The 24,005-nt window shown below is 45.3% G+C and overlaps 1 protein-coding gene across 1 annotated transcript in view; it reads right to left on the bottom strand.

The window, feature by feature from the left end:
* Alk (ALK receptor tyrosine kinase) overlaps positions 1–24,005 on the bottom strand; it is a 513,542-nt gene that overhangs the window by 475,158 nt on the left and 14,379 nt on the right. The window contains exon 3 of the mRNA XM_059248178.1: positions 10,680–10,844. Coding sequence (XP_059104161.1) covers positions 10,680–10,844 — 165 coding nt within the window. The remainder of the gene's footprint in view (positions 1–10,679; positions 10,845–24,005) is intronic.

Below are 24,005 nucleotides of genomic sequence, written 5' to 3'. Positions count from 1 at the left end.
TGCATAAACCCTGTCTTAAAGGGGAAAGGTGGCTTCGATCATCAAATCTAGTACCTTTACCTTGTAGATGAAGAGCCTGGGTCTGGGGAGACAGCTGTCAGTAAAGCACTTGCCTTGCAGTCATGAGAAGCCACAAGAAAAAAAGCAAGGCATGATGGGAGTACACTTACAGCCCCAGCACTACAACAGCAGAGATAGGAAGATTCCTGGGGCTTGCTGGCCAGCTAGTTCAGCCTAATTGGTGAGCCGAGGACAGTGAGATACCTTGTATCCATAAAAGATAGATGATGATACCTAGGAGCAGTAACTGTGGTTGTCCTCTGACCTCCATGTACACGCACGCATGTAGAACATCGCAGAACATCGAGATTCCCAGAGGAAAGCAATAACCTTAACGGCAGACCTGAGACCACAGCCCAAGCCTGTTTCTTCTCCCTGCCCTTCTTACTTCTTATGACTACCACTTCCCTGCCGCAGTTTGAATACAAAGTGCACCCTACAGGCTTGGGTGTTTCAACACCTGGTCCCCAGCCGGTCCTGCTGCTTTGAGAAACTACGTAACCTTCAAGTTGGAGGTGGGAGCCTAGCTGGAGAAAGTGGGTCTCTAGGGAGAGGTGCTTAAAGGTTTATACCAGTTTCTTTTCTGTTGCTGTGTTAAAATACCATAGCCCAAGAGCAACTTGCAGAAGGAAGAGTTTATTTTGGTTTATAGTTCCAGAGGAGTCTAGAGTGGCAAGGAAGTCACGGCGGCAAATTGACCCAGACAGGAAGCTGGCTGGTCACATTTCAGCAACACACAGGAAGCAGAGCTGAAAGTGGGACAAGACTGTAAACTCTCAAAGGCTACCCCCTGGTGACGTACTTCCTCTAGCAAGGCTCTACACCATAAAAGCTGCATAACCATCAGGGTTATGCAATTTCAGCTCATACAAAAGGCAACAGTATTATACAGCCCAGCATCATTTCTGGTGATCTCCCTCCAGTCATCATCCCACTCTTGCTCCCTCGTGCTCCCATCCCTTTCTCCTTCCCTCCATCTTTCTCCCTCTTCATCTCACCCCTTCTCAGTCCACCAAGATACAAAACCCATGACAAACTCCTGCAGCCATGGATAGGAGCTGGGCCTTCTGGCTTGCCTTCTTCACTAGGAAACTGAGTCAAAAGGAATTCTTGCTTCTTCTCAGACATTTTGTTACAATGAAAACTAACTAACACACTCTCCATTATCCTCTGGGCAGATTTTTTTTTTCACCATTGTTTTGTACCATTTTCTTTTATTATATTGCACCACTAGGAAAGGGCATAAGGTTTACCAGGTGTATATAACCCATGCCTTCCCATGAAGAGACTCTCAGAAGGCAAAGATGTCAACACCTCAGGAGGTGCCAGTTCCGACAGGGGCCAAGGCATTCTGCACCAGGAACCATTGCTTGTGAGGCAAGTATGCTGGCTCCCTCAAGCAAGGCAGTCTCTGAAGCTCCTCCTCCAGCTCCAGCTGCTAGATTGGTACCAGAATCACACTAGAATGAATCACAAATCACAGCCCATTGATAGGATTGCTCAACGGTCAAGACCTAAGACTCAAGGTCATCATGGTTCAAGAGATGAGGGGCACATCTCTTGCTGCGAACAAACCCCAACAACCAATGTGGCCTTTTCATGGTGAGTTCTAGAAGAGTCAAGAGTATAAGGCTGTACATCTACTCACAGAGACCTTAGCATGATGAGCAGTCTTGCTGAATGGAAAGGTGACCGAGAGCCCTTCTGGTACGTCTGCAGGGACAAGGATGGAAATGAAGTAGGGATGCTGTGCCACTCCTGCTGAGATGCTGCCCTTGGCCTCTAGGTATGTTCCTGAGCCCACTGCTCATTTATTTTCACGATTATCTATGTCTTCCTATCAAAGATGAACTGAGCAGATATCTGGTAAATGTAGGAATGTTCTAGTTGATGCCATCTGACAATGATGCCATCTAGCTGATGCCAACGAGCATTACACTGTGCCATCCATGTGGAATAAAACAATTAACACCACCTCTAAGGCAATTCAGTAGAATACTGTCTTAGTTAGGTTTCCTATTGTTGTGAAGAGACACCATGACTCTGGCAACTCTTTATAAAGGAAAACATTTAATTGGGGTTGGCTTACAGTTGGAAATTTAGTTCATTATCATCATGGCAGGAACCATGGTGGAGTTCAGGCAGTTGTGGTGCTGGAGAAGAGATGAGAGTTCTACATCTGGATCCTCAGGCAGCAGGAAGGAAGAGTGAGCCATGGGCCTACGTTGAGCTTCTGAAACCTCAAATCCCACCCCCCATGACAAACTTCCTCCAACAAGGCCACACCTACTCCAATAAGGCCATACCTCCTGATAGTGCCACTCCCCATGAGCATATGGGGGCTATCTTTATTCAAACCACCACAAATACCCATTGACTTGGATTGGAAAGCTATCATGTGTTAATCTTAGGAAAGGAATGTAGTATCTAGGCTCAAATGTGAATGCTATCTAAACACACAGAGGAAAGGAAACCACAGATAATTGAGTCATCTAAAAGTAACATTTACTGTGAGGCTGGTTTATTCCCTTTGTGAACAAGTCTAGTTTTTTCTTTTACAAAACAATTTCTCTTATATATAGTATTGAACCTTTCCTGTTTTAATTTCTTTAACCTAATAATGGGCTGTGAATAATTCCCTGTATTACTAAATATATTTCTTTGGTGGTGGTGGTGGTGTATACTTGTGCGTGTGTGTGTGTGTGTGTGTGTGTGTGTGTGTGAGAGAGAGAGAGAGAGAGAGAGAGAGAGAGAGAGAGAGAGAGAGAGAAGAGAGAGAGAGAGAGAGAGAGAGAGAGAGAGAGAGCCTTTAGAGGCCAGAGGCATCAGGAGCTGAGTTACAAGTGGTTTTGGCCTGATGTGGATGCTGGGAACTGGACTTGGGTTCTCTGTAAGAGCAGTATCTGCTCTTAACTGCTGAGCCGTATCTCAACTCCCACTAAGTATATTTCTATAGCATAAATGTAACAACATAGTAGTTTAGACTGTTATATCTTATTTAATTAAGTGCTTATTTTGGGGTCCTTAAAATAGTTCTACTTTTTCACCCTCATAAGTAGTTTCTAGATGAGCCAATAGAAAATATTTGTTATAATCCTGTACCTTAGGTCTCAGATTTACATAAAGGAAAAATGCCTCATGGCTTGGGAGAATCATTATGTTAATAGCACTCAGCCTAAAAGTTATTCCCACTCTACCCCAACCCATCTCTTTGAAGAAAAAAAAAAAAGATGCAGATGCTAAGAAAAAAGATTAAAAGCCTTGAAACATAAACAAGCCCTGGAAATCTAGACCTGTCTGGAGGCATTCTTGGGGAAGGCAGCCCTGGTCAGTACCAGTAGGTGATGGGAAGTAAGTACGCAGTGTAAAACCTGAACTGAAAAGCTCCTTTAGAACCAAGGAAGACAGAGGTGTGAGTAACCATGGCACCAGGGTGAGATGACTGAGGGGACCAGGAAGTCTGTTTCCACTAAAACAGAAGAGTGGGCTCAATGTGGCCACAGTTATATTTCTTTTTCATTTTAAAAAGAAACGAATTAAAGTTTGCCAATAGTATTATACAGCTATGTATATATAAATGATAAATGTATACATAAGCACAGGTTCAAAACTATTTCATATCACGAAGGACCATGAGATACAGCAAAGCCTAGAGACACTGCCATAAAGTTGAACCAACAGCAGACTGAGACAGCATCCCAGGACGGCAGCTTGAGGGAGCTGGAACTTGTGAATTCTTGCATAGATGCCCCAGTACCAGTCTGAAATAAGTGAAAAGAAAGAACATTTTTCTGTTCAGATCCCTGCTCTGCAAATCACCCATTATCTTGACTGCATTATTCCAGGTGGCATATCACTCTTGACTGCTCCAACTGTTTCAACAGCCTTCTAAAACCAGAGGTCTTTGATAAAGGTTGCTCATAGAGAGAAAGCGAAACATGCAATTATTGACTCTCATTAACCAGGTGACCTCAGGGGCAACCACTGGGCCCTGTGGGTTGTAACTGCTACACTTGTAGCCTGCCCTAGGACGTGCCACCATGAGGGCAGGAATGGGGGCAGAGCTCTTGGGATAAAGCACAGTGATCTGCCAGCTCTGTCCATCTTGCAGCCAGCCTGTCCTTGTCCACTGAAGACAGGCCCTTCTTGTGCTCACATGTGGAACTTGCCATCCAGAAAGAGTGAACGTGAACATATGTAGGACACGGTAGCTGAGGGGTTAATTGAGGAGATGCCAATCAGCAAATGGAGGCTGAAGACAGAAGTGATGAGCCTCGCTGTGTGAAGGAGACCAGGCAGACTTCATCACTCTTGGCACTGATCCATAACGAAAACGTCAAGAGTCAGGACATGCAACTCAGAGCAGTTCAGCTACCCAGCAGGCAACAGTGACTGTTGGGGGCGGGGGGCTACATCAGAGACAGGGTTTCACTAGGTAGCTCAGGCCAGCCAGGAATCCTCCTGTCTCAGTGTCCCAATTATCTGAGAGTACAAATATTTACCACCATGGCCTTCTGGGTTTCTGTGAGAACTTTTTTAAGCCCTTGGAAGTAAGAGAAAGGATTAGCAATTCTGGTACCAACTGGTGTCTTCTGAATGTGCCTCACTGGAGGCACAAACTAAAGGTTTGAGAGCTCAGCCCATGGGTGTAGAGAGAAAGAAATGGGGTCTACATCCCAACCTAAATAGGAGAGGAAAACTCATATATGCTTACTTAGACAGTAGAGGAAAACCCACTATGTGCCATCTTAGATAGGAGAGAAAAATCTCAAGCTCCAATACCTATGAAGGAGAAGGCATTTAGAAATGGTGGGGTTTTTTTGTTTTGTTTTGTTTTTGTAGATTTAATTAAGAATCCTGAGATGAAATCGTTTGGGATTTAAGGCAAGTCCTATAAGGCAGGTCCTAAATCCACAGACATTTCTCCTTAACGGAGACAAACAGAAGATGAACATGGGCAGAGACTGCCATGGTACACCTATATATAAGCTAAAGAATGTCCATAGCTCTCAGCCACCACCAGGAGCCAGAGCAGAGACATGAGATGGAATCTCCTTCGAAGACTCCAGAAGGGACCAACCCTGTCGGTGCCTTGATGTCCAACTCTTGGCTTCCGTACTGAGGAGAGGATCCATGTCTGGATTGGTTCTGTAAACCACCCAGATTTTTTTTTTTTTTTTTTTACGCATCTGTTAGAGCAGTCATGGGATGTGAACAGCTAAACACTGTGGACTGAAAGGCTGAGCGGCTCCCACTTGGGTGTTACAGAACCCTGGTCATGTTCAGAAGCATCTGAAGCTGTTCCAGGCCTCAAGATGATGTGTTTCAACCATTTGAAAACTAAGTCGCCTTTATGAAAAATAGAAGAATTTCAGTAGCAGCTTCCTCTCTGAGCTTCTGCCAAAAGTAAAACAAAAGGAAAACTTGAGACTCAGAATTCCAGAGAAGACCTGTGCTTAAGTTCATCCTTCATTTGTATGCAAGGAGGTATGGAACAAAGGGGGGGCACTTAGGAATGGCTGATAAGGTGTCTTTCATTTTTAAGCTGGACTTCGTAACAGGGACCAAAATGGAGTCTTGCTGGGAGAAGAAAAATGTGTTCCTTGAATACGTTCTGCAACACTTAGTCTGCACTGAAACATGCCCTAGGCATTTGAAAAGTCACAGAACGCCCCAATCTGATGATTCCTCAAGAGTTTATTAATTTATAAATATTGTGTCCTACCAAAATGATCCCTTTTATTATCTGGCTGGTCTAAATTGTATGTCTCATATCATTCTCAGTTATAGGGACCATAAATTAAAATCATTCAAAATTCATAATCTTAGAGTTCATTACCTATGATTGTTATTACTTTTCTGCCTTTCACTGGCCCATCTTCATCGCTGATAAGAAATATTGCAACATAATCTAAATACCATCCAACTAATAAATGTTCAGTTAAAAAAGGATCACACCCTAAAGGGCACCCCATTACTCCTCCTCGTCAACTCTCTGCAAGCATGCTCCCTACAATAGCTGGAAAATAGACTCTGGAGAGCAGAGCATCAGGACTGCACTGTGGATCCAGACTGGAAAAGTTATTTTCTCTCCCTGTACCTTAGAGAGCAAGAGATGCCATTGCACAAGCCCACCTCATTAGAAAAGCCCCACTTCAAGGAATAAGGAAGAATATAGTGAACTGCCTTGAAAAGTCGAGAGACATCCACAGTTGGAAAATATGAGAAGTCCCCACAGCATGTGTGGGGGGGGTGATCCCCCCTTTTTCTATGACTGGTCAATGTTGTTTTAGTTGCTAATCTTGGTGGTCAACTTGACTACATCTGTAATGAACTAAAACCCAAGAGGCTAGGCACTCCTGGGAGGGATTTTGACTACTTGAGGCGGGAGACCCATCCCAAATCTGGACCACACCTCCTGGATTCAGTCCAAATAAAAGGACATAGGAGAAAAAACCTTTTTTTCCCCCCTTGGTCTGTTTGCCTTCACTTTTGCTGGTAAGTTCATCTATCCTGTTGCTGGGGCATTCCTTAGCTGGTATTCGAACCTACTTCTAAGGAATTCCAAGATAGATTAGAGACCAGTAGCTCTCTAGGAATCTTCCTAGACTCCAGCACCAGATTGGGGCTGCTGAGACATCTGGTCTTGTGGGATGAACAAATGCCAATTCTCAGCTTTTCTGCTGTGAGACAGCCATTGCTAGACTGCCGAAACCATGGCCTGTAATCTACTCTAATAAATCCCCTTTTTATACTCTCTCTTTCTCTCATTCCATCAGTTCCGTTCCTTTCAAGAACCTTGATTAGTACAGACTCCTTCATTTGGAAGAGAAAATAAGTGTACATTTCTGACAGCAGGAACATCCGCATCATCGAAGAGTCTGAAAAAGCAGAGGGACACTCACAATGGCTTTTGTTGTGGTTACTTACATCACGGTCTTTATGGGCCTTGCATACCATTACATCATATGAGTGACAGCTATTTAGAGAGATTGAAACTGACAAATGTGTACTTAAAAATGGGTATTCCCATCCTGGCTGAGTCATCTAACGCAAGCAGCTTTGCATTCGCTGCATGCACTGGCCCTTGGGATCAAGCTTCATAAAAACATAAGGGCATCTACTATGTGTCATGCTACAGAGATTTCTCTCCCTCCTCTCCTTTCCTTATTTGGTTTCTTATAGTTTTCTGTGTGACTTGTACAGGCCAGAGATCACAAGGAGGAAGACAGAAAAGGGGAAGCAGGCCAGAGGTCAGCAGTGCACAATTTATTGCCACTGTTTAAAGCATGTAAAAGGTCCCACCTTCCAGATGCACATCATCTGACATCACGAAGTCTATGGAATTAATGCAGAGTCTAGCTGTTGTGTTCTCCAAATCACTGTATCGTGGTGGCCCAGCCAATCCTTAAAATAAAGATAGATATATATATATATATATATATATATATATATATATATATATATATATATATATACACACACACACACATATACATATACACATATATATACATATACACACACACAATGATTAAAAAATACAAGTTTTAAGAAGTTGATGTCTTTGTTAGGGTTTCTATTGCTATTCTAAACCTCAACAATCAAAAGTAATTTGGATAGGAAAAGGTTTTTTTCACCTTTTACTCTCATATCACAGTCCACCATTTAAGGAAGTCAAGGCAAGAACTCAAGGCAGGAACTGAAGCAAAGGCCACAGAGGAACACTGCTTACTGGCTTGCTCCTCATGGCTTGCCCAGGCTGCTTTCTTCTAGCACCCAGGACCACCAGCCTAGGGGTGGCACAGCACACAGGGAGCTAGGCTCTCCTACATCAACCACCAATGCTCCATAGGCTTGCCCACAGGCCAATCTGGTGGGGTCATTTTATCAACTTAGGTTCCTTCTTCCCAAGAGACCCTAGTCTGTGTCAAGACGATGTAAAACTAGCCAGCCGAGTTGGAGATTAGAATCCAGAGATAAGCAGAGGAGTGGTTATAAATCACTGGAGTAAACCTGAAAAGGTGGCCTATGTGAAGAGTACACAAGTGAAGTTATGATTCATCCAAGAAATAGACTCAAAATATTTTAGGAATTCGACCAAGGGTCAGGGACAGCTCAGTTGGTAAAGTGGTTGCTGCACAATCATGAGAACCTCACAATCATGAGATCCCCAGAACCCACATAAAACCCAGGTACAGTAACACACCTCTAAATCTACCACTGGTGAAGCAGAGACAGGAGGGTCCCTGGGGCTTGCTGACTCCAGGATAATGAGAGATCCTGGGGAAGGGCTGGAGAGATGGCTGCTCAATGGTTAAGAGGACTTGCCACTCAGTCTTTCAGATACCAGAATTCAGTCTCCAGTACCCACATCAAGCAACTCACAATCACCTGTAACTCCAGCTCCGGAGGATCTGACACCCTCTCTGGCTTTTGTGGACACTGACATACACGTACACACATGTACACACACATGTACACACACACACACCATAAATAAACCTTGAAAAAAAAACTAAGGTGGAAAACAATTGAAGAAAGACACTTGATGTCAACCTCTGCCCCCCCCCCCACATACAAGTACACATACACACATACAAATTTAAAAGAATCCTAGAGAAATTTAAACTGTAGTGAAATACTATCTCATCTGCTAGATGGACAAGAATGACTAATTCTGACAATACTAATAATCAGAGAGGACAAAAGACAAGTGCACCAAGAGAGCTGCAAAAATGCTTAGAGTAGTGTTATTGGTAATTGCAAAAACCTGGAGATAACCCAAACAGTCAATCACAGAAAAGAGAAAAGGAACTGTTCCCTTCACTCAATGAATTCAAAAGAGCACTAAAACAATACACCAAAGCTACATGTATCAGAACAATTTACAAAATGATAGAATGACACCAAAGCTACATGTATCAGAACAAGTTACAAAATGATAGAATGACTCCATTTAGATTAAAAGGTGGCAGATCAAATAAATCCCTTATGTGGGGGCCACACACTTAGGTGGTAAGGCCATAAAGACAGATAAGTGAATGATTAACATATCATACAGAAGAACAGTTACCTCCAAGGGTAGAGAGCTGTCTGTGGACTCAGCCAGGGCAGACAACATTGAGACTCTTCGGCTGCTGGGGAGAACTTGAGTGTTGCTTAGATTATCATCTATAATTTGTGTATCTATGCTATAGCTATGTTTTTTGTACATGCCAGATTTCATAATGTAAAATATTCAGATTGCTAGGCCTCGACTCAGATCACTTGACTTGGCATCTTCAAGAAGTATTTTCTATAATATCTTTATAAAACCCCATTCATTGCCCAGTTAAGAGTGATTTACCTACGCCTGTTCTCACACAGACCAGACATGGATATCCAGGAGAGGGCAGCTTAAAGCACAAATCAACCTCAAGTTATCTCCAGAGGGTCAAAGAAAGCTCAGAAGAGTGTATAGAAAGGGATCGTGCATAGTAGGTCTGTAGTAATGACAGGGTTTGAGGATGGTATAGAGAACAAATCCAAGAGCACTAATTACTGTGATGTCACCTCTTTCAGCTCAAATGAGCCCTGTCCCTGATAGACTCTGCAGATGTAAGAACCCATGACAACCATGCTCAAGAACTTGGGTGCAGTACAGGCTCTGGTCAGAGCTTTTGCTACAGACACAGAAACATGCCATGATGGAGAGAGCCATTGCTTAGCACTCATCATGGTAGACATGCAGACCTGCACATGAAAGCGTAACCATTCCCCTTCACAGAGTCCTGGCTTTCCCCTCACTAACTTTGAATCCAGCAGGACAGTGAAGGATGGCAAGTCCTAGTTATGTCCAGTAAATCCATTCCCATTTCAGTTTTCACTTCTATTCCTAGCTTGGATAGAGAGACCAGAAGGCTGGAGTGGGGCTTAATGTTTTCACATTACCCTGTAAAAACTCTCCAACTATGTAACCAGAACCACGATTCAGGTGTCTACTGTCCAGGTCCTGAAAATTGGGCAGGCGATATTCATGAACAGCTCGGGACTGCTGAAAGCACCATGCAGAACAAGCATACAGCCTGAATATTCATGAACGGCTCCAAAACACACATTTAACCCAGTTGTACGGCACCTTCCCCATTGAGATTGGCAGATTCAACAAATAAAAATGCAGAGCACACTTCAAGTTTCCCATACGGTTGGAATAGGTTTTGGTCTGAGTATGTTCCAAGAGCATCACCTGAGACATACTAAAAAAGTACTTATTCTTCTTTAGAAATTCAAATCAACCGAGTGACTCGTGTTCTCGTTAGCAACCCCATTCCAGGTGGACAAACAGATCAACATGTTATTCAGTGTCTTACCCTGGGAAATCCATGTTGAAGAATTCTAGAATTCTACTCTATTACTTGGTAAGAGTAAAAGGCTGGATTCATCTTACAATTAGACACACGTGTTCCCTTATACATGGGTCAAGGAGCCATGGAGAAGCACAGATATTCAACGTCTATTTCCAAGGAGCCAAAGGTAGAGCAGGGTTGGGAAAGCCCCTTCATTTCAAAGGAAATAGGCAACCGAGCCTTGTCCTGCCCGCTCCACACCCCCCCCCCCCCAGGACACTCTCCCCTTACCTCTGGGTGTCTCCTTCGAACGGTCTGCCTCTGGCCCATCCAACAAGTCCATCTGCGAGGCCTCCTCAGAGGGCACACGACGCCAGGACCAGCTCTGGTTCCCATGGTTGTGGAGGGGAGGGGAATATTCCAGCTCACAGGGGAAGTCAAAGCTGCATTCCAGACCTGTAATGACAAGGAAGGTCAGAGAACAAGTTGGTTCCCAAACATGGGCCCTGCCCTCCAGGAGGCTAGCTCACCCCGCTTCACGTCATCCACAGCCTCTGCCTGTCTGGGAGAGGTAAGGTGCAATTCTTTCAGTGACCAATGCTCCAGGTTGCCGAAAGGAAAGAAAAGATGTCCTCCCCCTTTTTCATGGGACAGGGAGAGGCTGTGCTTGCCGTGGCTCTGGGAATGGGGAGAAGTTGTCACTCTGGGTGAGCACAGCTCCTGTGAGCAAGTTATGTCTGAATGTGAGTCTGCCTCTGGTATTTACCGGCTCTCTGGCTTCCGATCCCTTCCTCCCTGTTCACTGGAAGTGATGCTCTAAGCCTTAAGAAGTGTGTGCAGGAGAAGACCTAGGCAGGCCCTGCCCTGCCTGACGGAGGAGTCCCAGATCGAAGCGAACCCATGTGACTCCCAGCCTCGCTTTGCACACTCTCCCTCTGTAGCCACTCACAGGGGCAACACTCTCAGTGGGTCCCGGCTTACTCTCTCCTAAAGGAGGACAAGAGACAGCCACTGTGTACGCAGACATAGGGAAAGGCAGTGGGAAGAAGCCTTGCCCTGGGACAATTGTGTTTCATGTCAGCTTGTGTGCGGGGCAAGACATCATTCTGTTAGGCACTGTATACCTGCCTCCCATCCTTTATCAACAAAATAAAGGGTTACAGACTAGATGTTTCTAGAAATGAGTAGCTAGTGAACCCGGTACTCCACCTTTGTTGCTGATTTGCTGGTGACCTTCTGTAAGTCATTTACCCTCTCTGGGCCTCATGTCCTTCAAACAGAAGAGCGTGGCCAGATGTTTGCCAAAGTTCTTTCTCAGTCTAACTTGTGTAAGATTCCCAAGTCCTTGCTCTTGGCGGGGGGTTACTGCTAATTTGATGAATCGATCTGTGGTCCTGCTAATGGGTGCTAACTCCCAATTAACACGGGGGGCCTTTAAACAGCTGCTGCTGGGGCCACTGTTTCCATATTCCAAGAGAAGCCTGGTACTGGGGATTTCAGACTGGAGCAGGGAAGCAGGGTTGACGATGGTACCAGCTGCCAGTCGGAGGAGGATCCTGTAATCATATCCGCGGGCGGCTGGCCCTTCCTGGGAGTGGGACTGAAGTGATTCTCACTGACACAGCCAAACTACCTAAGCCAGAGGGGGGAAATACTCTCAGTTACACTTCTATTAAGTGTCTTTCTGCTTCTGGGCAATAGAGAGTTGTTCTATGGTTCCCAGTGGCTCTCCAGGAGCTGTATCCTACGATCCTTAGGTTAATATCACTCACCCTTTCATGGTGCAGACAATTTATAATGGGGAGACGGTGCCTTGTTTGTGTTGACATGTCACTTGATGCCTTGGTATCTGATCAGCACTGAAGGTGGTCTGCCTGCCTCGGAGGGCTGCAACGCTGCTGCTACTGTGTGTGTGTGTGTGTGTGTGTGTGTGTGTGTGTGTGTGTGTGTGTGTGTAGGAATTGCTAGTTTTATTAATCTCTCTCTCTCTCTCTCTCTCTCTCTCTCTCTCTCGTCTCAGGTATCCCATTTGGCTTCTAACTGGTCTATGTAACTGAGGATGATGAGGAATGCCTCATCCTCCTGTTTCCACTTCCTGAGTGTCAGGATTATAGGTATACAATCCTCATTTATGTGGTGCTGGTGGGCAAACCCAGGACTGTGTGCATTCCAGGCAAGCACTAAGCTAACTGAGTCTCAGCCTCAGTCCCCTCATCCTCAGCACTGGCTTGCCAGACACCTTGCTTTGGTATCAGAATGCCAGGAGGAAACTGGTACTCCATTTGGTACCTTGCAATACCAAAATGGCCCTCAAAATGAATGGCCTGGCCATTACACATCGTTTCGGTAGAGAGGACCCCAAAATTGCCATTCACATTAGTAAAGGTGTAAAGATGAGGAAAAAAGAGAGAGAGCAGCCACCCACCCCACAGTGACAATTACTGGTGCCGTCCCCAAAGCTTCAACTTGCACGACTGTCGTCTACCACATCTCTTCTCCAAGACGTCCCAGTTCTGTTTGAGATGGAGGTGTGCTGGGCCAAATCAGACACTGCCCGGCAAACGTGCCTGTGTACGTCCTGAGCAAACAGACCTCAGACGGTACACCATCCATTCCGGGATGTCTGGCCTCCGGGGAGTGTGATAAGCCACTCTGTTTGGGTCAGATGCCGCCTAGGAAAGCAGGCTATGCAAATGGCCCATCACCAAATGAGTTTGTTTTGAAATTCTCACTTGGAGGCAGGTCTCCCTTTAGCTCTCACAGCTGTACTTCCTGGCTTTAAATAGGAATGGAGTTAATATTGCTGCTCATTTTGAGTGAAACTGAATTGGATTTTTCTACATTCTGATTTAATTTCTTATAAAACATCGAGAGACAGGTTGTTGGTTTTTTTTCCCTCCCTCCGAAGCCACCTTTAATATCGTTAGGCAATAATATCTGGGATCATTTTCTCTTATGACACCGGGAGAGACTCCTCTTCCTTGGGTCTTTTCAGAGGTTCTAGCTATAGGGCACTTCCTTTGCCCTCTTCTGACTCAGGGCCTATGAGGCAGGAGCTATAAGCTCTCCTTCACAGAAAGCATTCAGAGGGATCAAGTGAGTCATCAAAGTGCTCAGCCTTCCAAAGGCCGGGGCAGGTCCACACCCAAGGGAAGAGTCTGGAAATCGTATCCAGTGCATCCCTGAGGTTATCTGCTGGGGACCATTCTAAGTACATTTTTCCATCACCATAGTTAATCTACAGAGCAACACTAAGAAGTTAGGCAGGTGGGGGGTGTTCTTCTCTGTAGATGAGGAAATCAGAGCTCAGAAAGGTTACTCTTACCAAGACGATAGGCCCCGCCCACCTCCAGGGAGAGCCAGGAGGAGACCCAAGGCTGGAGCACTCTGTAAATCCAAGGTTTTCTGCTCACTCCACCATAGCTCCAGAATCAAAATCCAGGGCCAAAGACCAAATTAAGTCATGTTTGGGTGTGGTGGCTGACTTCAATTGTTGGCTTATCAGAATAAACAACACTCGGGACATTGATGAGGCACATCTTTGGGTGTGTCTATGAGGGTGATCCCAGAAGGGAATATTGAAAGAGAAGACACCCAGGAGAAGGTAGCACCATGCACTGGGGTCCTTGGCTGAACAGGAAGGAGAAAGTCGATAAAGCAGCAGCATTCATCTCTCTCTGCTTCCTGAACAGAGCACAACGTGACAGTCCATGGTGATACTTTATTTGTGCTGAAATGTGATTTTATTTGTATGTTAATAAAGTAAGTTGCCTGGGGGTCAGAGCTAAGAGCAAGCCATTTAGCAGAAGTCTGGCAGTGGTAGCACACGCCCTTAATTCCGATCACATGACAGGCAGATCTCTGTGTGTTCAAGGATACAACCAGCATGGAGACACACGCCTTTAATCTCATTACCAACCATAGAGACCTGGAGGTCTATATAGACAGGCAGTGACGAGGAGGTCATGTGGTTGGGTTTACAACCAATGAGAAGGCAGAACAGAAAGTCAATAAAAAGACAGACACACAGGAAGTAGGTCTCTTTCTGAGGGAAAGGATGACAGCAACAGAGAGGGGTAAGAAGGCAGTCTTGGTCTTAGCTCTTGGCTGCTGCTCTGACCTCTTGGGCTTTTAACTCCGCATTTGGCTCTGTGTTTCTTATTTAATAAGACTGTTCAGAATTACATCTACAACAGTCACCTCAAGCTTCAGTGGCTGCCATGTGTTTGCCTCCATGATGAATTGTATCCCCCTGCAAAGAATGAGTCAAAACTAACCCTGACTTCATCCCATCACCCCTCATCAAGTGTTTGGCCACAGCAAAGAGGAAAATAATATACCAAGGACCCAGTGAAGATGGCTGTTCTTTGATTTGAATTCTGCCCACCATTCACATCTTCAGATTTCTGCACCGCCCTCAGGGGACAAATCCACTGCTCCTCAATGTCAAGCCCTGTACAGCCACTGTGACCCTCACAAGGATCCAGAGACCTCAGCCTTTGCTGCACAGACTCATTTGGTCTATGAGAAGCTAACCATTGGAAAATGACCATGAAGGGGGAAAAAGCAATTATCATATGCCAATTAAAACTATAAAAGAAAGAAAAGGAGATACTATTCCAAACTGCTGAGCGTGCAGCTGCAATCAATCACTGATGCCCATATTGGTCTTCCTTATCAATTTCCTCATAGAAGAGAGATAGTGGAACCTTCTAGAAATGATCAGCCTGCTGGGAGGAACATGCAATGCTGTAAAATAAGTCCTTGGTAGGGCACAGTCTTGACGGCTCTGGGTCCTGCACACCGCAGCTAAAGGACTCTGGGAGGACTATTCTCTAAACCTGAATTTCTACACTTAAAAAAATTGAAGAAAAAGAGCATCCTTCCCACGAAACGCTCATCGCTGGGGATCAATGCCTCTCCAGCTTCACAGCTGTAGCTCCCCCTGGTCTCACGGCCAAACTGATGGACCTACAGACATCAGTCACTAGCACTGGAAGGAAGCTACAGGTGCGCGATCCTTAAAGGGAACCTTTTCCCTTCTAGATTCTTAGACTCATTAAAGGAACCTCAAGCAAGTTTTACAATAGGTAAAGACAGGAATGAGCTCCTCTTGCCTCTTTCTCTTTCTCTTCCTCCCTTCCCCTCCCCGTGTGTGTGTGTGTGTGTGTGTGTGTGTGTGTGTGTGTGTGTGTGTGTGCTGTACCTATCCCCTGAAACTTACCAGGACAAGGGCCACATTTCAAAACCCAAATATACTAAGAGTAAATCCAAAACATTGCCTCAGTGTAAAATGGCGATGGCGTCATTCAGGAAACTGTACCATAACTGATCAAGAGTCATGCTGTAGAACGGATGCCTAGAGGGGTTGGCAATGGCCACCTGCTTGAACAGTCTTAATCTGCGGGTGGAAATGGGTGGAAATCTGGTCTCTAGTAAAGTGTGAGACTGGCAACAACAAAACAATCATGCCTAAGGTCTAAAGCAGTTAAGACAGAGGTGGGGCTTCTTAACCCGAGCCATATACCAGGAAAAGACACTCAAGGGATAGAGTTCTGCTGCTCTACACCACCACAACATGGCAACAGGAAGATCTGGCATCTTCAGACACTGGATCTCCCCTTGGTTGGGCTTAGAAAATCCATCAGTCCTTCTTTGTATCCAGATCACCCTGAGGTTTCCCAAATGGCCTTTTGTGTCTAAACCTTCAACCCGTTAATGCTGAGACTTCTCACGGGCTTTATAATTTCACCTTGGCTCAATTTCAAGTCAGGGAACCAGTAACTACCTTTAGTTTTCAAGAAATTCCCTCAAAAATCAACCATGTTCTAGGTGACCTCAGACATAGCAGGGGCTTTAAAGAGCAGTTGCCCCAACAAGTTAAGAAGTAAATGTAGAATTAACCAGATGAGATGATGCCATGCCTGTGGGCTCTGAGACATTGACTCTTCTTCATCTCTGTCAAGCGTGTTTCAGATCTCAGGCCAGCAGTTGATCTAGGGTCTTGTCTCTGGCACAAATGTTCAACAGACTTTGGCAGATTCATAATTTGCATGTTCATACCCATCCTAATACAGATTTCAGTTTATCATGAGAAATACTCTTTATGATGGCAGATGGCCCTTTTTAGTATTCTTTTGTACCATATTGCACCTAGTATCACCTTCAAGCAACAATCCCAGAGCCAGAGTGTAGCTGAAGTTTCCTCCGTCCTGCCTGGCCCACAGTCAGGACAAATCTCTCTTACCTGCCAGTCCCACAGCCAAGCCAACACATAGAGACTTATATTACTTATAAACTGTATGGCTGTGGCAGGCTTCTTGCTATCTAGTTCTTATATCTTAAATTAACCCATTTTTATAAATCTATACTTTGCCACATGGCTCGTGGCTTACCAGTATCTTACATGTTGGTACTCGTGGTGGTGGCTGGCAGTATCTCCTGACTCAGCCTTCCTGTTCCCAGAATTCTCTTCTCTGCTTGTCCCGCCTATACTTCCTGCCTGGCTACTGGCCAATCAGTATTTTATTTGTACAGAGCAATATCCACAGCACCAGAGGCTATTAGAACTTGGAATAAAAGACATTTGAGGTCAAAACCTTTTCCTTCATTGGACAAACCCTTAGATCCATGCAAGTGAAAGACTAATCCTGAGTCATGTATGTCACTAGTCAGGGTCACACAATACAAAGGGCATTTCTCCTGCTCGGTGAGGGCCTTTTGAATGCCATATCTATAGGGAGCACCAAGCCTGAGCTACCTGAGTGTCATGGTCACTGACGGCCAGTTCTTACTTCTCAGGACTCATTGGCACCTCCAGCTAGCCTCATGCACTTCATGGCATAGACATCCCAGTGTGTTCCTGAGAAGTCTGCTTTGTATATTTAATAATACACCACAGGATGTGTGGTCATGCTCTTGCCATTGGCCTTTAGAGGCATCTGGATTTGAAGCCACAGTTCATTAAGCAGAGCAGGAGAAACCAGCATTCCCCAAACTGCCAGTCCTTCAGGACTATACCAGCTCAAGGGAAGTCCCCTAGCAGCTGCCAATCCTGGGGCACAAGCCAATGTCTCATTTCCTTAAGAGATCTGTCAGAACCTCTCAATCGTAGACGCTAAGAATCATGAGGGACTTTGGAGTCCATCTGAGATGCAGAAACTGACGCCAGAGGCATTGTGGGGCTTGCCAAAGGATGCACAGTAGGTGGGTTGCAGAAACGGTACTAAAACCCTGTGATTTTCATTATAATTACGTAAAGCTTTGGGTAACAAACAAACAAAGCCATAACTTATACAATTAGGAAAATTCTCAAAAATCCACTGGTGTTTGTTGTTGTTTTATTTTTTTCTGGAATGAGCTGGCAAAACCACACATGGCTAGGTTTCAAATATCTCCCAATGATTGGATGGCTCAACTCATCTCCAGGAAGGCTTTTAGGGTTCTCTCAAACTAAATCTGCTCTTCTGCCAATAAACTGCTCTTTGATGGTTGCTGGAAGCTCCCTGCTGGTGAGAAGGTCTGTTCATAGGCCAGAAGCTACAGCGAGAATGGGATGAGAGAACACATGAGGCTGGGAGAGAAGAGGAGAGATCACCAGCGAGTTCCTGGAATGTTTCCCAGAACTGTGCCCAAATGAGTCTTGTGATTTGGGGCAATTCATTTAACCACTTGAGGCTTGGTTTCCTTGTATGTATGATGGGGAGCATGTTAGCATGAATGACAATGATTTAAATATCGTATCTCCTACGAACTCACATAAGATAATGAACAAAGATAGGCTTTCTCCTCCGTGTGTGTGTGTGTGTGTGTGTGTGTGTGTGTGTGTGTTTGTGTGTGTGTTTGTGTGTGTGTGTGTGTGTGTGCACGTGCGCGCATGTATACGGGTGTGTGTGCATACGAAGGCCTGAGATTTGATGCTGGACATCTTTCTCAATTGATTTTACACCTTATTCAATGAATCAGGGTGTCTTAAACCCAGAGCTCACACATATGGCTAGTCTAACTAGGCAGCTTGCTCTCTGTCCTCCGGGACTCGAATTCCAGGCAGGTTGTCACAGCCACCTGACATTTATGTGGGTTCTGGGATTCTAACTCAGGCCCTCAGGATTGTGAGGCAAACACTCAACCACAAAGCTAGCTCCTCACCCTGGACATTCTTTCTTAGCTACATGGGTAGATGCTCACATACCACGCAGGCTTCTATTATGCAGACACATTACTTCGTCCTTGGGGATGAACTGAGCTGATTTGACTTGTGGAACTCAAGGAGATGTTGTCTACAATGGGACCCCCCCCCCCTCTATTTTATATCAACCTGTGGGTAAGAGGCACTGAAGTGTCTGGGGAGATGCTACAAGTGTCCTTAGAGGCATATATTCTGCCTGACATCAGGCTTTTTTAAAGGTATGTTTAAAACTTAGCTTTGCCACCTGCCAGCCAGGTATCTCAGGGAAAACTATTTACCATCTTTGCTCTTCACTCTTCTGTCTACAAAATGGGGGTTAAAGCAGAGACTGCGTGTCATGGGGTTTTCATGAGGAAGCATAAATACAGTAAGCATACACTGGATATCTAGTATGGTGAGGCACACACAGGTTGACTTTATGTCATAATGGGCATCATTTCGGCTGTGGGTACAGTGGATACATGGGTGGGCGCCTAGGCAAGTGTGCACATGCATGTACATGTGCATGTGCAAGCCCAAAGTTAGTGCTGGTAATCATCCTCCATCACTCTTACACCTGTTTATTGAGACAGGGTCGCTCAATCAAACCAAGAGATTGCTGCCAGGCTAGTTTTAGGTGGATAAAGTGGTCAATAGTAGCACTGGACTCATTGTGCGGAGGACAAGACTGTGTCAAACCTTGACTCACTCAGAGGTGTGAAGGCAAGGGGGATGAATGAGCACTCATCACTCAAGGCTTCCTCCAGAAGGCCTCAACTGAGATCATGTAACTTCATGCATGGCATTTAATCTGCATAGAGCCCCTTCTCCTAATCAGGAAATGAAGTGGTGAAATAAAGCAATTTCAATTTTCTTCTATAACTACCATGCTAAGACTACTCACCCCCTTTGGGAAGGTGGCCAAACCAAGTTCTCTAACGTGGCTCTCACCAGCTGGGCAGCAGGAAGCTGGGAGTTCTTCCTTCCATCCCAGGCTTAGATGATTAAGGATTGCTACTTCCTCTTCCTGGGTAATTTCCTAAAGGGACACTTGGCCCACCAGTCACCTTTGGTATTAATCTACCAGCTGCCATCAACATCTGGCCACTCACTTCATAACACTAAATACCCAACCTGGCCCTTCTCTGCCCCTCACTCACACCCACCATTCATTTGTCACAGGGGCCTGGGAACTGGAAATCATTCACTCCCTTCCCATAGTCCTGTGTCCTGGGATGCATCTGGGATCCAATCACTCAACTCAAGACATCTGTTTTGCTCACAGTCAAGCTGCAGAGAAGATGGGCCAAGTCTCCTTTAATCAATCAATTACATAAACACAGCCTCGGAGGGGGAGGTGTGTGGGCATGAGCTCACGGGGCGGTGGTAGACAGCAAAGAAAGCTTAATTCTCATTTCTCTCATCTGCCGTCATCACAATGTTTCCATCTACACAATCTGTAGACAGAAAAAAAAAAAAAAACAAGATTCTTCTCTTCATCTCAGGGGAAAAAAATACTGTAAGTAATTAAAAATTACAGGTATTCTGAAATTAACAAGTCCAGCCTCATTTTATAAAGGGAAAACTGAGGCATCTATCAGGTGGCTTGACCAAGGGGACAGGGACTTCAGTCTAGAAAAGTAAGAGGGCTGAGGCTTGAGTTCCTATTGGTCTTCTAGGTCAGTGACATTTATCCTTGCTCTTGCTCTCAGTGAAGTGGGAGGTCCCAGACAGAATAAACAGAAGTTCAGAGGACATGAGGACACCTTAGCAGCCTGGGCCACCAGTCAATATGACAGCTCTCTAACTGGATCTCTGTGACTGAGACTCTTGAGAGGAGCACCCGGGAGAAAAGCTCTGAGCCATGTGACATCCATGGCAACAGGAGGAAGCTGGTGGACAAGGGGGACCTGAGAAGATGCCACGCGCTTCTCTCACTTACTACTGTGTCTCTGGAGAGGCAGAATCTGCTGAGTGTTGCAAGAAAGCCTTAGGGTTCCCAGTTGATGATAGTATTGAAACAGATGAATACCAGGCTGCCCTAGCATGTACCCTACCTGTCATACACTTGCAGGCCAGCTGATGAGATGGCTTTGCCCATATCTAACTCAAAGTATGCAGACTCAGTGCAGCCAGGAGACACACAAAGAACCAGGCAATACGTGCATAGCATCTTGAAGATTGGTAAGATTTCAATAGAGAGTAAAGGAAGGTGCAGAGAACAAAGGATAGAAAAAGATTTGAGCTGGACTTGGAACTAACATTGCCCGATAGTATGATTTTGTGAGTTTTGAAACCATATTACATTTTATGGTATCATAATTAAAGATAAGACATACTTTCAGGCTATGAGAGGGAAAACCAGGCATTCACAAGTTTTAAGCACAAAGCTTTGGGCATATATTGATGAATGACACCAAAACACAAGATACTGCTCTCGCGGGAGTTCAGAAAGCAGTAAGGAAACACCTGTGCTCTGAGCACACTCTGATCTTTCCTGACAATTGTCACAACAATACTGTCCCTAAGAATCATGACCATTGACACTTTCTAATTTATTTTATATTTTTGAGCATTTCATACATGAGCACTGCATCTACATCACCCTTCTTTTCTCATCTCCTCTCACTCCTCCCAAATTAATGATCTCTTATTTGATTTTTCCTGTTACAAGTATATACATATGCGTGTATGTGTGTGTGTGTGTGTGTGTGTGCGCGTGTGCGTGTGTGTGTGTGAGTGCGTGTGTGTGTGTGTGTGTGTGTGTGTGATGCGCGCGCATGCAAACATGCATATATAACCTATCAGGTCCATTTGGCTTTCCTCATATGTGCATCTGTCCAGGGCAGACGTCTTAGGACTGGGACCTATGCAGGATCTCATCTGATTCTCTCTCTCCCAAAGACATTTGGTCACTTGTGGCTCTTCATCTGGGAGTTGGGGGGTGGGAGTAGAGGACAGAATCAAAGAAAGTAGGGCTGTGACTGAAAGTAAGAAAACTCGCAAGGATGGGAGCCAAGATCCAGGGTGACTTCCTCTTTGGGCAGGTGCTGGGAGACCACCAGTGCAGTGATAAGGGAGGAGGTGCTGGGAGACCACCAGTGCAGTGATAAGGGAGGAGGTTAAAGGGGCAACATGGAGGTTCAGCAAAAGCCCGTGACTCTAGAGCTAATTGCCAGTGCAGTGACCCCTAGAATCTAGGCAATCTAGATTTTGATGTTCCCCAGCTTATTGTTGTTTTCATACTCCTTTGGCTCTTTTGGGGGGCCTGCCACCCAGCTCCCAAATAAATCACACAGAGGCTCTTTCTTACTTACAAATGCCCGGCCTTAGCTTGACTTATTTCTAGCCAGCTTTTCTTAAATTATCTCATCTATCTTTTGCCTCTGGGATTTTACCTTTCTCTATCTCTGTATAACTTTTCTTTCTTTTTTACTCTGTTGCTGGTTGTGTAGCTGGGTGACAGGCCCCTGATGTCCTCCTCTCTTTCTCCTTTTCTTGCTCCTTTATTGTTTTTTCTCCTTCTATTTATTCTCTCTGCCTGCCAGCCCCACCTATCCTTTCTCCTGCCTTCCTATTGGCCACTCAGCTCTTTATTAGACCAACCATGTGTTTTACACAGGCACAGTAACACAGCTTCACAGAGCTAAACAAATGCAACATAAAAGAATGCAACACATCTTTGCATTATTAAACAAACATTCCACAGCATAAACAAATGTAACACACCTTAAAATAATATTCTACAACACTAGGTGGCTATGAGTCACCTACACTAAGCTTGGCAAGAAGCTCATCTCTACAAGGAGGTCACTGTTGCACAATGAAGCAATTCTTGGGGCAACACAACTGCTGGGCTGACAGACATCCATGATGTCCAGATAATGAGATAGGTAAAGCAATAATTGGGGCTGATGTATGAGGAATTCCATGTGATAGCCATAACCATGCCTCTACCATAGAGAGGTAAGGTACAGGGTTTGCCAAGAGGCTGCCTAGGTTTCAATCTCCACTTCGCCACTGTCCTGCAGATAATACAGACAACTCTGGGCCTTCCCTTCCTTAGCTAAAAGATGAAGCTATTTGATCAGACAGCTGCGGGCCCTGATAGCTCACAATCCCTATGAATTTCTCACAGATGGAATTATTCTCGTCATCTTTCTAAATGGTCTGGCTGAAGTCCTACACAGGAGAGGTCTCTTCTGATATGCGGTTTTGCATCTGAGGTCGCTCCTGACAAAATATTTCATTTTAAGAGGGCTGCCTCTCACGTCTATCAGGCATTTTTCTGCATATGCTTTGGGCACTTACCTTTCTAGGTTGGTTAAAAATATTCTGTATACAATAGCTCAGGTGTCCCAAAGCTGTCAAAACAAAACCCGGCACCTCACTCACGGCTGGTGAATGTAATTCTTACAGCTGGAGAAGAGGTGGGAAAAGACTTCCCAACGCTCTGCTAGGATTCTGCTGCCACTGCAGCTGCATGACTGTGCATGCACAGTTCAGCAGCTAAGGAAGGGGCCTTACGACTTTTGATTTGCATCATTAGGGCGCTGTGTGATTGCATACTATGTGCAGCTCAGTCACGCAATCAGTGCATGTGTGGCGTAGCTCCGTAACCCTACCTGTGCACGTGCACGGGAATCCTTAAAAAGCCGGACACAGACTCCTCCTCTCTGTTTTCTCCTCCCCATCCCCTCTCTGCTCTCTGCACGTGCTTCTTCTCCAGACCTGGTTCTTATGTCGTCGTTCCCGCCCCCACCCCCCTTACCCCCCCACCCCCCACCCCCCCCACCTCCCCACCCCCCCACCCCCCCACCCCACCCCGGTCCTAATAAAGCTCTGATACTGGGTTTTGTCGTGGCATGTGTCTCATGACCTTTTCGGACAGTAACCAGCGCTGCTTATTACTTTTAAAACAACCCTCTCCCCTGTCCATTTCCTCTTAGACGTCTGGAGGTTATTTCAAATGTCACTTGTCCAACATGGATCTTGCCACCTGCACCCTCCCTCTTGATACCTTGGTTGCCCCCTCTTCTTGCTAAATGTTTCTCCTCTTCTCTTTTTAGTTAACGGTATCTCCATCCACTCAGTCACTCAGTGGATGCTCCAGAAAGAGGCTCTTTGTCATGATCAGCATCTCCCTGATGTCCCTCTGTCTTGGTTACACTCTATTGTTGTGAAGAGACACCATGGCAAATACAGCTTCTTTAGAAGAAAGTATTTAATTGGGGCTTGCTTATCATTTCAGAGGGCTAGTTCATTATCATCATGGTGAGAACCATGGTAGCATGCAGGCAGGTGCTAGAACAGTAGCTATATCATGATCCCAACCTAGGCAGAGAGACACTGGGCCTGACATGGACTTTTGAAATTCAAAGCCCACCCTCAGTGACACACTTTCCAAGAAGGCCACACCTCTTAATCTTTCTAATCCTATCAAAGAGTGC

Source organism: Peromyscus eremicus, chromosome 22, assembly GCF_949786415.1.
Source record: "Peromyscus eremicus chromosome 22, PerEre_H2_v1, whole genome shotgun sequence".
In the NCBI taxonomy this organism is placed as follows: Eukaryota; Metazoa; Chordata; class Mammalia; order Rodentia; family Cricetidae; genus Peromyscus; species Peromyscus eremicus.
Note: the sequence above shows the minus strand (reverse complement) of the source record. Positions and strands in the feature narration are given on the sequence as shown.